This window comes from Stegostoma tigrinum, chromosome 18 (assembly GCF_030684315.1).
Source record: "Stegostoma tigrinum isolate sSteTig4 chromosome 18, sSteTig4.hap1, whole genome shotgun sequence".
Classification (NCBI taxonomy): Eukaryota; Metazoa; Chordata; class Chondrichthyes; order Orectolobiformes; family Stegostomatidae; genus Stegostoma; species Stegostoma tigrinum.
Window position 1 is genome coordinate 7,111,261 of NC_081371.1, and position 15,300 is coordinate 7,126,560.

The 15,300-nt window shown below is 43.4% G+C and overlaps 1 protein-coding gene across 4 annotated transcripts in view; it reads left to right on the forward strand.

Annotated features, from left to right (window-relative positions):
* LOC125461119 (DENN domain-containing protein 5B-like) overlaps positions 1 to 15,300 on the forward strand; it is a 266,830-nt gene that overhangs the window by 208,155 nt on the left and 43,375 nt on the right. For all 4 annotated transcript variants that reach the window (XM_059652281.1, XM_059652279.1, XM_059652280.1 and 1 more), the window contains 3 exons: positions 5,092 to 5,244; positions 5,362 to 5,440; positions 14,699 to 14,780. In XM_059652281.1, the coding sequence (XP_059508264.1) occupies positions 5,092 to 5,244; positions 5,362 to 5,440; positions 14,699 to 14,780 (314 nt within the window). The remainder of the gene's footprint in view (positions 1 to 5,091; positions 5,245 to 5,361; positions 5,441 to 14,698; positions 14,781 to 15,300) is intronic.

Below are 15,300 nucleotides of genomic sequence, written 5' to 3' on the forward strand. Positions count from 1 at the left end.
CTCCCTTTCCTGGTCCTGAGGTTTAACCGCTGATCTCAATGGGGCTTAAGCTACTTATGGTGCCTTCGATGTAGAGAGGTAAAAGTGCTCTGAACCCTGCCCCTTGACAGAGCAAGTGCAGGAAGGATGCCCCTCATGGGCGCCACGGTGGCTCAGTGGTCAGCACTGTTGCCTCACAGAGCCAGGAACCCGGGTTCAATTCCACCCTAAGACAGACTGCCCCTGTGGACTTTGCATATTGCATGTGTGGGTTTCTGCCAGATGCTCCAGCAGTCCAAAGAAGTGCAGGTTAGCTGGATTGGCCGTGGGAAATGCAGGATTACAGGGAAGGGGGTTGGTAAATGTAACCAACAAGGGTTAAGCAGAATGAAACAGCCTGCTCCAGCATTTAAGTGAAACATAATGTTATCTTTGAGCAGGGCTATTCCAAGGTGAATGGGAGCCCCTGCAATCAGCCATCTGAGACAGTTTGATCAGTGGATGCCAAAGGGATTGATTCCAGCCTCATTAATGAAAGGATGTCGTCCCATTTGGTGAACAGCACCAGTTAGAACAAGGGGTGTAAATCTCAGTCCATGAACCAGTGAACCTAATTCGTTAAGTAGCTCTGAAAACAACAGCTAAAGTTTATTAGTGATTAGTTGTTTCTTTGAAGTTATTCACAATATTAAGAATTACGTTCTTGCTGAAGATTCTGCAGATAATCATAGATTTCAACATAATTATAGATACATGTATATAACCAAGGTATAATAGAAGTATAAGGGGAAAAAACATTTAAACCTAGATTTGAAAGTTAATTAGTCTCAGGAAACACTTTCTGTTATCTCTTAAAAAGATGCCTGGTACGTCCTGAATGAAATAGACTTTTCGCAATTTATTAGTTACAAAGTACTAACAGTCGAAGTAGCTGTGTAAATTTACACTTTATAACCAGCTTTATAACAGAAATTAATATTACAGACCTTATAGCAGTTAATTAAAACCAAAGGTCTTTTGTATTTTTTATATATACACTTGGGACAGTGGAAAATATAAGAGGAATAACATTAATGATAGAGATATCACATGGAATATAATGAAATACAAAATTCAAGCATTCCTTACAGAGAAGGAAGTCTGGAACAGACACGGAAGAGTATTTTCAATAACTTTGGAATGCAAATTAATAGAATGCATAGAAAGATCCGAAGGCCTGGAAGTTACAATGTCTGTAAAACACCATGAGATCGTGGGAGTCTGGGGCTGTACATAGGAATGCCCATCATAAATTAGGTATTTGACAGAATCGGGTGTATGAAGTTAAGGGGAAGGACACAGTGACCACACTGTGTGATTGTTGTAACACAAAATGTATTAAAACTATTGTATTTCACCATAAAAATCAGAGTATGTAATTGATCTGTCTTCCAATCTGAGCCCTAGATTAAGAGAATGACTGGGTTCTCACATCAAGGCCAGATTCGGGGGCGATCTTTGGCCCCCTCCCTGCATTAACCAGTTGTTGCTTGAATAACAATAAAGTCGGCCGCTTGCCTGGATCCTGCCTGCCTCCTGAGTCTTTGTCCCCATTTGGTAGGGAGGTACGTTCCTATAGGGTGGGAGGGTCTTTGGAGGGTTGGTGTGGACTTGTTGGGGTGAATGGCCTCTTCCCACGCGAGAGAATTCTGTGAATGAGCAGTAAATCCAGAACCTGAGGTCACAGTCTAAAGATAAGGCTCACCACTCTCTGGGCAAAGAAATTGCTTCTTTCTCATTTCTAAATGGTTAACCTTACATCCTTAGAATGAGATCCCTGGTTTTGGACTCCCCTGCCATTGGAAACACGCTTCCTGCATTTGCCTTGTAATGGAAGGAGGGAAATGTGGCTAGATTTTTCTCAACATGCAAGCCACTGTTGAATCCAATGAGTCCCAAAGCTTAAACATCACTCCCATCTTTTGAGAGGATTTAGCACAGATTTTCACAGACACTTGGACTTGATATCCAGGAGATTATTTCTCACTCACTTCTAGCCTCCAACACCCCATTGAAAATACCCTTGTGTCTGTTTCGTTAATGCACAGTGCTCTCTTGATCCTCTTAGGCCATTTAGGACTGAGATGAAGGCCAATCTCTTCACTTAGGGTAGTGAGCCTGTACAATTCTCCAGCACAGAGAGCATTTGAGGACAAAACATTGAATGTTTCCTGGAAGGAGTTAGATATAACTCTGAAGGCTTAAATGGATGAAAAGGATATTGGGCAAAAGCAGGAATAGGGGACAAAGTTGGATGATCATACTGAATGACACAACTGGAATGAAGGACCAAATGGCCTACGCCTGCTGCTATATTCTTTGTTGCATCTTCCAGGTCCAGAAAGACAATTTATACATCTCATCCTGCACTAGAATGTCAGCCAAGCCTAGGTGGATTAGCCATGAGGGACTGCAAGGCTACAGGGATAGGCTCGGGGGGGGATGGGCCCTGGGTGGGATGCTCTTTGCGGGGTCAGTGTGGACTGGTTGGGCCAAATGGACCACACAGTAGGGATTCTATGTCTCTAAGAAGTCCGTGAAGGTTGCAGGACAGGGTTGAGAAGGCTGGTTAAAAAAATTGCACTTAGCTATGTGAATAGAGCTTAGCGCACAAAATCCAGTTATACTGACCCTTTATAAGACCACATCTGGAGTATCGTTTTCAGTTCTAGAATCCACTCTTGGGCAGGATGTCAAGGAGGAGGCAGACGGGATTTTAGAAAAACTGTACAAAGTTAAAAGATTGCAGTTTGTTGTGAACATTGGAGAAACAGGTAAGTTTTCTTTGAGAGTAGAGAAGGTTAAGGTGACATTTGATAGATCATGAAAGAGTGAGAAGGTAGGGACAGTATCTGGTGGAGGAAAGGACAGTATTCTTTGGACTCACGTTCAAGGCCGTTTGCAAAAGAACTACAGATTGTATCGGGAAAAAGTGCTGATAGTCTGGCAAATATTGCCTGAAAGGTTGGTGGAAGTCCATTTGGTAATTTTCAAAGAGATAGTAAGAACTGCTGATGTTGGAGTCAGAGATAACACAGTGTGGAGCTGGAGGAACATGGCAGGCTGGGCAGCAGCAGAGGAACAGGCAAGTTGACATTTCGGGTCAGGACCCTTCTTCAGGAAAAGAGTCTTCTGAGAAAGGGTCCTGACCCGAAACGTCAGCTTTCCTGCTCCTCTGATGCTCCCAGGCCTGCCGTGTTCCTCCAGCTCCATGCTGTGTTATCGGTAATTTTCAAAATGGGTTTCCAGCTTGCCTAGAAAACGTTGCTGTTGGGAAACAGCAGGAAAGTGGATCAAATAGCTGCCTTTGAAGCTGCTCTGTCCCCTGAATCTCATAAGCTGGCATTCTGAAGTTGGGCCTGAATTGACACACTCAGGGCAGAACCACTTTTAGCTCAACGTGACTGATAGCTGGAAGTTGCAAGGTAGCTGACGAGAGCCGAAAGCTGCGTTGCAGGCAACCTATTGATGGGGAATTGTTTAGGAGGTACAAGACAAGATATGGGTTTAAGAGATTTACACTCCATTTACTAACATGCCACTGGTCATGTCCTACAAGGATGTCTCCTGAGGTCTCAGTTTTTTAATGAGTTGTGAAGGAACCTAAAGGTACAGAATTGTAGAATCCATTCGGGCCTTCGAGTCCGCACTGACTCTCTGAGCATCCCACCCAGTTCCAAAACCCCACCACATCCTGTAACCCCACATTTACTGTGGCTAACCCACCCTGGACACTACGGGGTAGTTTAGCACGGCCAATCCACCCTAACCTGCACATCTACGGACTGAGGGAGGAATACGGAGCACCCGGAGGAAACCTATGCAGACATGGGGAGAACATGCAAATGCCTCAAAGGCAGCCACCCAAGGGTGGAATCAAACCCAGTTCCCTGGTGCTGTGAGGTAGCAGTGCTGACCACTGAGCCACCATGCCACAGTATAGAAATCACTAAAACTGTGGACAGATATATGTTTTAAAAAATTCACCAGGCTAATAGAATATTAACTTGCATCTCAAAGGGGCTGAAATTCAAAGGGGGTTTTAAGTTATGCAACATCTGTATGAAGCTCTGTTTAGATCAGAGCTGCACCTCTAGAAAGACGCACTGATCGACTTTGGAGCAATGGGACAAGGCTCAAAGGCTTCTGGGCAATGAGTGCTGACCTGGACAGTGATGGCCACATCCTCTGAATGAATAAAAAGTGTCATACAGCACGGAAACAGACCCTTCGATACAACCAGCCCGCACTAACCAAGTTCCCAAACTAGAACTGGTCACGTACGTCAGAAGAGACCTCACCAACATCTTGTACAACCTCGACATGATGTCCCAACTCCCATACTCAAAGAGGGGACACAAGTCTGAAGATATGAATAGATCATTTAGGATTGAGGCAAGGAAGATTTCTTCATTTAAAGTGTAGTTAACCTGTGGAATTCTTAAACACAAAATGTTGTGGACCCCAAGGCACTGAATTTATTCAAGAAATAACATTTTAGATTTTAAAGGCATCAAAGGGTTTAGGCAAAAGGTTGGAATACGGCATTAAGATAGAGTTTCAGCCGTGATAATATTGAAAGTGGCACTGGCCCAAAGGCCAAGTGACCTACTTCTGCTCCTGCATTACAATGAATCTTAACTAAATGTTCATCAAACATACAGAGGCATCTCTTAATTCTTAAGATGTTTATATGGAGCTTGTTACCTTTTATTTTATAAGTTGAGTAAGACTGCTTTCAAGTTGGCTTGAATATATTTGAATGTAGAATAAAGAGGCATCGTGTTAAATCTTTTCATCTCACACTCAGGGTAGAAACTTAAGCCAAAAAATAGGGACCATAGTTCTCGGGTGCATTTTCCATGGCAACGACTTGGCCAATCAAAGTCAATTGGTTAACCAAACAGCATCGTTTCCTCGAGCAGAATGAATTGTTGCTACCTTTAAGATTTGGTATTCTTGTGATTCTGTCCTGATGAGTGCAAGATGAAATGTTTGGACAGTAGTTCTCTCTTCTCAGTGATGCCCCGGTTCTATAGCACCAAGTGACTGTCTGGATGTATTTTGTTGCAGACCAAACGGATGTTGGTGGAAAAGATGGGGCATGAAGCAGTGGAGCTGGGACATGGAGAGGCCAACATTACTGGCTTAGAGGAGAACACATTGATCGCCAGTCTGTGCGACTTGTTGGAGAGAATCTGGAGTCACGGTCTGCTGATCAAACAGGTGCGTCTTCCAGAGTGGCTCGAACTGACCCTAGACTTAACATTGTGCACCATTGAGTGGAGGACTCTCCATGCATCAGTAGATTACTCAGCATTTTTGTTTCTTTGTTTATTACAGGGGAAGTCAGCTCTGTGGTCACACCTGCTGCACTATCAGGAGAGTGAGGAGAAGCGAGAGGCAACAGTAGAGACACCAGGTGAGCAAGTATCTGTTTGCAAGAAATGGCTATCAATTACATAAGAGGAAGGCAAATATTGTACTCAATAAATGAGAGATTGAGGAGGCTGTTGGGTGGGGCGGGGGATATTGGTGTCTGAATTAATAACACATTGAAGCATTTGCAGATATGTAACAGTGTGGAGCTGGAGGAACACAGGCAGCACCAGTGCAGCAGGAAGACTGACGTTTCGGGTCCAGACTCCTCTCCAGAAATCTTTTCCGATTTCCAAAGAAGGGTCCCAACCCAAAACGTCAGCTTACCTGCTCCTCTGATGCTGCCTGTGTTCCTCCAGCTCCACACTGTGTTGTCTCTGGCTCCAGCATCGGCAGTTCTTACAATCGCTTTGAAGCAATTGCAACAGTGTTTGTTTGGATGTGAGTGAGAGCTACCTGACAACAGCATCATGATACAGAGAGCCATGTATGGAGGGGGCACCGAGTAAGAGTTTAGAGTTTGGAGGGGACAGTATAGTCAGGAGGATTGGCATTGTTCTCCACAACAAAGAGTGTGAAATAAGGCGGTTGTGTTGTCTGCCTGATGTCGGTGTTTGGGGTATCTGTTCGAGGCTAGAGTAGTCTACATTGATGCCAATGCCATGGCAGAACTGAGTAAGAGTTTCTGCTGAGGTTTATATACTAAATTATAAAGCAGGATCTCAAAGGTAACAATCTCTCAATATTACCTAAGCTACATGTAAGTTTATATGGAAGCAAATAAGAATAGAGAAATGAATAAACGGCTCAAAGACCAGAATGGGACAAATGGGTTTCAGTTCATGGGACATTGGCATCAGGACTCAGGAAAATGGGATCTGTACCAAGTCTACAAGCGAGCCATTCAGGGAGTGTTGTTCTAACCAATTTCTTAACTAGGGACATAAGCAAAGACTTTAAATTGAATAAAAGGAGGTTTAGGGATCAATCTTGGGTATATGTAGCAAATCCACTAGACTGGTTGAGACAGACAAACAAAAAAGTAATATTGGAAATGAAAGATAAAGAATAGTACAAAGGGACAAAGAGAATAAAACCTTAAGAGTGCACAATAGGCTAGATTAGATGTTATCAAGACAACAAAAAGATGAAATTAAAAGCTCTAACTGAAAACATGTAGCATACATGAATAAGTTCATTAATTAATTGTGCACACTGAATTGAATTGACATTATCTGTGGAGATCTGACTGCAGGATGACAAGGATTGGGTTACGAATATTGAGACGTGTATAGCATTCGAGAAAAATAGGAAGCTAGGGAAATGTGGAGACGTGACACATAATCAAAAATGGCACTTGTGCAATAGACGAGCTTCAGAGGTGATCAGGATGTAAAATTGGTTTTGGTGTGAATGAGGAATAGTAAAAGAAGCAAATCATCAGTGGGAGTGATCTATAGATCCCTAAACAATAACTACAATCTAGGAAGAAGTATACAAGATGAAATAATCAAGGCACAGCAATAATCAGGAGTGGTTTTAGTCTACACACAACCTGGAAAGATCAGATCATCAGTAGTGGCTTGGTTGCAGAGTTCATAAAATGCTTTTGAGAAAGTTTCTTAACGTAACGCATTCTAGAACCAACCAGAAGGCAGGTGACAGCAGACTTGCTATTGTGCAATGGGAGACGATTAATTATTGACCTATTATTGACCTTATTGACACCCTAAGGCAATGACAACCACAGTACGAGCTCAGAAATAAAGAAAAAGTCCAAGTGTTATTGGCTAACTGAAGGAGTTAAAGGAAGCATCAAACTTAAGGAAAAAAATAACATAATTCTGCAAAGATGAGAGGTAGGTCAGATGTTTGAACAGAATAGAAAGATGGCAGAGAATGATGGATAGGTTAATCAGGAGGAACAAATTAGATTATGGGAGGGAGCGACCTCGAAACGTAAACAAAGATGGTAAGAGTTTCTACAGGGATTGTAAAAGAGTAAGGACTAAGTCCAGTGAGTATTGGTCCTGGAGAATAAACTGAGGAGTTATTAGAAAAAGGAAAGGAAATGTTGAAAGGAATGAACAAATTATCATCTTCTTTCCTCACTGTAGAGGATACAAAATCATTCCAGTGATAGCTGTAGATGAGGAGGTGGAAGGGAGAGGGGAACTTGGTGAAATTACAATCACTGGGAAGCAGTATTGAGCCAAAAGATGGAGTTGCAAGTTGACAAGTCCCAGGATCCAGATTAACTCCATCCTAAGGCCCTCCGAGTGGTGGCGAATGAGGAAGTAGACTCATTGGGATTAATTTTCCAAAATTTCCTTAATTCAGAATAGGTGCAATTAAAATGGAAAAGAGCAAGTAAAACCCATCAGTTCAAGAAGGAAAGTAAGGAATATGGAGTTTAATCCATAAAAGTGTGAGGTGATTCACTTTGGAAGGAGTAACAGGAATAAAGAGTACTGGGCTAATGGTTAGATACTTGGTGGTATGGATAAGCAGAGAGATCTGGGTGTCCATGTGCATAGATCCCTGAAAGTTGCCACCCAGGTTGATAGGGTTGTTAAGGAGGCGTATGGTGTGTTAAGTTTTATTGGTAGAGGGGTTGAGTTTCAGAGCCGTGAGGTCATGTTGCAGCTGTACAAAACTCTGGTGCGGCCGCACTTCGAGTATTGCGTACAGTTCTGGTCACCGCATTATAGGAAGCTGTGGAAGCGTTGGAAAGGGTGCAGAGGAGATTTACCAGGATGTTGCCTGGTATGGAGGGTAGGCCATATCAGGAAAGGCTAAGGGACTTGAGGCTGTTTTCGTTAGAGAGAAGAAGGTTAAGAGGCGACTTAATAGAGACATACAAGATGATCAGAGGATTAGATAGGGCGGACACTTTTTCCTCGGATGGTGATGGCTAGCATGAGGGGACATCGCTTTAAATTGAGGGATGATAGATATAGGACAGATGTCAGAGGTAGATTCTTTACTCAGAGAGTAGAAAGGGCGTGGAATGCCCTGCCTGCAACAGTAGTAGACTCGCCAACGTTAAGGGCATTTAAATGGTCATTGGATAAATATATGGATGATAATGGTATAGTGTAGGTTAGATGGGCTTCAGGTTGGTTTCACAGGTCGGCGCAACATCGAGGGCCAAAGGGCCTGTACTGCGCTGTAATGTTCTAGGTAACTGGGAGGAGTCAGCATAGTCCTCGAAGGGGAAATCACGTTTAACCAATATATGGTAGTTCCTTGAAGAATCAACATGTGCTGTGGATAAGGTGGAGCCCATTGATTTTTTTTTATTCGTTCACAGCATGAGGACCTCCAATTCCATCCCTGACTGCCCAGAGGACAGTTTAAGAGTCAACCACATTGCTGTGGGTCTGGAGTCATGTGTAGGCCAGAGAGAACAGTTTTCTTCCATAAAATGCATCAGTGAAACAGTTGGGTTTCGACAATGGATTGATGGTCTCATTAGACTTTTAATTCCAGATTTTTTTTCTCGAATTCAGATTCTGCCATCTGATGTAGTGGGATTTGAACACAGGTTACAGAAAATTACCTGGGTCTCTGGATTAACAGAGCAGTGATAATACCCACTAGATCATCGCCTCCCCTTCTGTTGCACCCTGATTTACAGAAAGCATTTGACCAGTGGTCACATAAAAGGTTATTGCACACAGGGAGTGGCCCTTGGTGTAAAGGGGCTAATATACATGTATGGCTAGAAGACTGGTTGCCTGGCTGACAGAAAATAGATTTAAGCTGTTTTCTGATTGGCCAAAAGTGCTGCACGGTGTCTCCCAGGGATCCGCACTGGGGACTTAGCTTTTTACGAATCACATCAGTGATAGGGGAAGCAAAGGCTACATTTGCAGCTGCCACCCAGCTACTTATTGTGAACAATACATAAGGAGATTGCAGACTGATTCTTATAGGTTGTGGGTGGGCAAAATACCAGCAGCTGGGAGTATGATGTGGGAAAATGTGAAGTTGCTCACTTTGGTAGGAAGAATCAAAAGAAAAGTACACCTAAATGGAGAACGACCACAGAATTCTGAGTTGCAGAAGGGGCCCGGTGCTTCAGTGCACAAGTCACAAAATATTAGTCTGCTGGTACAGCAAGTAATTAAGAAAGTTAATGCTATCCTTTATTATGACAGAAACTAACCACAAAAGTAAGGTGCTAAGGTTCACTTGTACACGGCATTGGTAAAATTACACCTTAAATACTGTCTGTAGTTTGGTCGCTTTATTTACAGAAGGATGCAAATGTATTGGAGGCAGTTCAGAGGAGATTTATTAGATTACTACCCAGAATGAGTGGGTTTGTCTTTTGAGAAAAGACACTGGAGTTCAAAAAAGTGAGGGGAGTCTTGATTGAAGTGTGTAAATTTCTGACAATGTGGACGTGGAAAGGATGTTTCCACTTGGGGCATAACCAGAACTAGGGAGCACTGTTCTAAAACTAGGGATCTCACCTTCCAGGACAGAGATGAGGAGAAATCTTTTCTCTCAGAGAGTTGTGTGACTTTGGAACTGTCTGTCAGAGAAAGGGGTGGATGCAGGGTCATTGAAAATTTTTAGGGCTGATGTAAATAGATCAATGGAAATCAAGAGCCAATAGTTGGGCCTCTCCATTCCGACACATGAATAGCTCTGCCCAAATTATTGTGTTCACTGCTTATAGCAATAGCTGAAATGGGGTTAACAAATCTGAGTGGATGTGTACGAGGTTATGTGGATTGAATGGGAATGTAGAATTCAGAACATGCACGGATCAGCCATGATCTTTGTGAATAGCAGAGCAGGCTCAAGGGGCTGAATGCCACCTTTCTGCTTCCGACTCGTGTTCGATACGCCCGGTGGCAGGGAGTAGCCAACCAGATGTGTCTAAGGATCGATTGAGATAAAATAATGAGGTAATCCTGCTACTTAGCAATTGTTAGTGCTTTTGGAATATCAGATACCGAGGGGTGACACTGTAGTGATTATAACGAGGTCAGCCAGGTGGACATAATACATGAGGAGCTGTTGACCTGGTCCAATCAGGGAGCCCTGGCTGGCAGATATAAATAGGAGCGTCAGAGGTTCTGTTCACTTTGAGAACTAGCATGAGGGGGCCAGACCAGTGTCAAGTACTCTCCATGTGACTTGGTGATGGGATACCAGCCTCTATAGAGCTATTTCAGACACTTGGCTGCTTTTAAGATTTTTAAAGGGATGAGGTCACATAGACTGATGTGTTTCATGTTGGCCAGGACTAGAACCAAAGGCCACCATCTGCAAGAGACGCGGGTTTAAATTCAAACTAACCTGCACAAGCATTCATTCGTTTGGGAGATGTTTGTGTCATCAGGAAGGAGAACATTCATTGTCCATCCCTAAGTGCCCTTGAATTGATTGGCTTGCTAGACCATTTCAGAGGGCAGTTAAGTGTTAATCATATTGCTGTGAACCTGTAAGCCAGACCAGGTAAGGACAGAGTAGAATATTTCCTTCCCTAAAGGTCATTAGTGACCCAGATAGATTTTTATGACAATTGAGGATAGTTTCATGATCGTTATTACTGAGATTAGAGTTATATTCCAGATCTCTAAATTGAGTTTAAATTTACATTCCCAGCACGTTAACCTGAACCTCTGGACACATATTGCACACTTCCTTCCTGAAAGCTGTTGGTGTGCTGAATATTGTTTGCAACAATTAACAACAGTGTCAGGATCACTCTAAGAGATAGCAGGAACTGCTGATGCTGGAGAATCTGAGGTAACAAGGAATAGAGCTGGATGAACACAGAAGGTCAAGCAGCATCAGAGGAGCAGGAGGGCTGACATTTTGGGCCTAGACCCATCTTCAGGAAAAAAAAGGGTCCGCACCCGAAACGTCAGCTTTCCTGCTCCTCTGATGCTGCTTGACCTGCTGTGTTCAACCAACTCTGCACCTTGTTATCTCAGGATCACTGCTACTAGCTTTTCAATTTTATGTTCACTCACGGAATTTAAATCAATCTGAATGCCAGGGTGGGATTTGAACTTTGGGTCTCTGAGCCACTAGTCCAGTGACATATGTCAAGTATAGATAGTGAGTCAATCCCTCGAAGAGTATAAAGGCAGTAGGAGTATGCTTAAGAAAGAAATCAGGATGGTGAAAAGGCGACATGAGATAGCTTTGGCAAATAAGATTAAGGAGAATCCAAAGGGATTCTACAAATACATTCAGGACAACAGGGTAATGAGGTAGAAATTAGGGCCCCTTAAAAATCAGCAGGGCCACCAAAATGTGGAGCGACAGGAGACAGGGGAGATACTAAACGAGCATTTTGCATCAGTGTTTACTGTGGAGAAGGATATGGAAGATAGAGAACGTGGGGAAATAAATAGCAACCTCTTGAAAAAATGTCTTTAGTTATAGAGGAGGAAGTAGTAGACATCTTAAAATGCATTCAGGTGGATAAATCCCCAGACCCTGATCAGATGTGACCTCAAACTCTGTGGGAAGCTAGGGAAGTGATTGCTGGGCCCCTGGCTGAGATATTTGTATCATTAATAAGGACAGGTGAGGAACTGGAGTTTGGCTAATGTGGTGCCAATATTTAAGAAAGGTGGCAAGGAAAAGCCAGGGAACTATAAACCGGTCAGCCTGGCATTGGTGGTGGGCAAGTTGTCAGAGGAAGTCCTGAGGGACAGGATTTACATGTATTTGGAAAGTCAAGGACAACATGACTTTGTGCGTGAAATCGTGTCTCTCTAACTCGATCGAGTTTTTTGAAGAAGCACCGAAGAGGATTATGAGCACAGAGCAGTGGACATGATGCATATGGACTTCAGTAAGGCATTCAACAAGGGTCCTCATGGTAGACTGTTAGCAAGATTGGATCACACGGAATAGAGGAAGAACTAGCCGTTTGGATACAGAACTGGCTGGAATTGTCACAGACAGCGATTGCTTTACAGACTGGAGGCCTGTGACCAGTGGTGTGCCACAAAGATTGGTTGGTGCTGGGTCCACTGCTTTGCATCATTTATGTAAGTGATGTGGATGTGAACATGGGAGGTATGGTTAGTGAGTTTGCAGATGACACCAAAATTGGAGATATAGTGGACAGCGAAGAAAGTTACCTCAGAGTACAGCGGGATTTTGATCAGATGGGCCAATGGGCTAAGGAGTGGCAGATGAAGTTTAATTTAAATAAATGTGAGGTGCTGCATGTTGGAAAGGCAAATCAGGGCAGGACTTATACACTTCACGGTAACGTCCTGTGGAGTGTTGCTGAACAAAGAGACCTCGGAGTGCAGGTTCATAGTTACTTCAGAGTGGACTCACAGGTAGATAGGATGGTGAAGAAGGCATTTGGTATGCTTGCCTTTATTGGTTGGTGAATTAAGTATAGGAGTTGGAAGGACATGTTGTGGCTGTACAGGACATTGGTTTGGCCACTTTTGAAATGCTGTTTTCAATTCTGGTTTCCCTGCTTTAGGAAGGATGGTGCGAAACTTAAAAGGATTCAGAAAAGATTAACAAGGATGTTGCCAGGGTCGGAGGGTTTGAGCTGTTGGGAGAGGCTGAAAAGTCTGGGGCTGTTTTCCTTGGAGCGTTGGAGGTCAAGGTGTGACCTCATAGAGGTTTATAAAATCATGAAGTGCAGGGTAAGAGTGAATAGGCAAGGTTTTTTCCCCACAGTGGGGGAGTCCAATTCTAGAGAATGTAGGTTTTTAAGGTGAGTGGGAAAGATTTAAAAAGGACCTAAGAGGCAACCTTTTCACACAGAGGGTGGTGCATGTTTGGAATGAGCTGCCAGAGGAAGTGGTGGAGGCTGGTACAATTACAACATTTAAAGGCATCTGGATGTGTAAATGAATAAGAAGGGTGATATGGGCCAAATGCTAGTAAATGGGACTAGATTAATTTAGCATATCTGGTCAGCCATGGAAAGTTGGAGAGAAGAGCCTGTTTCCAAACTGTATAGCTCTATGACAATGCCATTACCACCATCTTCACTTGCTCTGTGACTTAAAGGGACAATCTATACAACATGCTCCCTAGGGACATAGTTAAAAACGTTGAAAAAGAGTCTTGTGGCACAAGTGATAGTATCGATGCCTCTGGGTCAGAGGTCCAGGTTCAAGTCCCACCTGAGTGCAGGTGTGTCAGAACATGGCTGAGCAAGTTGATGAAAATAGCTAATGTTTGTTCTGAGGAAAATTAGATTGATTTGCTTTGGAATTCTGTCGAGGTATAGTTTGAGACTTTCCATAGTGAGTGGAAGAAGCTCAGATGGCTTGGGACGTGACAGTGGGCTTTCCTCACACTGTGTCCAAGTTCCACAGAGCCTGCATGTCCCTGAAGACTTACGGGACAATTTAGCATCATCAATCCACCTAACCTTCACTGCGGAAGGAAACTCACGCAGACACGGGGAGAAAGTGCAAAGTCCACACAGACAGTCGTCCGAGGGTGGAATCGAGCCCAGGTCCCTGCTGCTGTGAGGCTGCAGTGCTAACCACTGAGACACTGTCAAGTCCAGGACTTGTTCTGCTCAAATTATTAAGCTGATGGTTTATAGCATGAGCTGAAATTGGGTTATCACCCTCTACTTGGAGCATTGTTTGTAAGTTTGATCACTTCCAGCCTGCATGTCCAGGCAAACAGCTGTAATCCTCCCATCTCCAACATTCTCTTAAAGCTAATAAACCAAAAATGTTCAATGATCATGATTCAAGATACACACACGATCTTTGTTTAATGCTTCTGTGACTCTTGGGTTGCTCACAGCAGTGTACTGGAATTAACCTTTAACTCCTGCAGATTCCAGACATTCCAGGAGGGTCAGCCACCCTACCGACAGAAACCGTCTGTGTCTAAAAGCCTGTCTCCTCATCACTGACCCGGCTTCCTGGTAATGTTTTACAGCAACGATCAAGAGTAGCGAGCTCTAATCTGTTATAAAGAGAATTTGGGATCTGGAAATTGTGCCTGAGTGTGGAAAAGGGGGCATGATTTTTTAGAGAAGGGCAGGAGGTTTAGAGGTGATTTGGAAAGGTGATGGGAGTCTGGAATGCACTGCCTCAGAGGGAAGTTGAGGCAGGAAACCTTGCAGCTGTAACAAAAGTACTTGCATGAACACCTGAAGTGTCACAGCATTTAAGACTATGGGCCTAGTGCTGGAATGTGGGACAACAGTAGATTTAGTTCCTTTTTTTCAGTGCAGACTTGATGGGCCTAAGGGCCTCTTCTCGAAAATCTCTCTCCAAGTCCAGACTGTCACTTGCGTTTTTGCTTTTCTGGAATGTTCTTGCAGTGGCGGCAGCACCCGAACGGCGAAGATCGGACTCAGGATTGAACTTGCCGACCCTTCGAGTCTCCCTCATACATGACATGAGGTACATTATGGCAGTGAGTTGTGACTAATGTGAGAAAGCATGTTATACCTTGCAGCTCAACAGGTGCACACACAAAATACATCTGATGACTAACCAACCTTTAAAGCTTTATAAACATACATTTCATGTCAATGCAAGGACTCAACAGACTTAATATTCGATTTAATGTTACACTCAGTCTCTAAACAACTGAAGGAATTATATAGAATTTACAGAACAGAAGGAGGCTATGGAGCTGATCCATACTAATGCTTGTACTCCTTTAACCTTACTTCATCACAGGTCCGTCTTTGTAATCCCTTTTCCATTGTGTGCTTCTCTGCATATGAGCGAATTCTAACCGATCTCTGGGTTAAGAACATGCTCCAGATTTCCCTGTTGGATTTATCAGTGACTATCTTTGAATAATGACATCTGGTTTTAGACCCCCTAGAATTGGAAACACCTTCTCGACGTCAATCCTTTCAAATCTCTTCACACTTGCAAAGCCCTTATTCAGATCTTCCTTCAGCCATCTTGG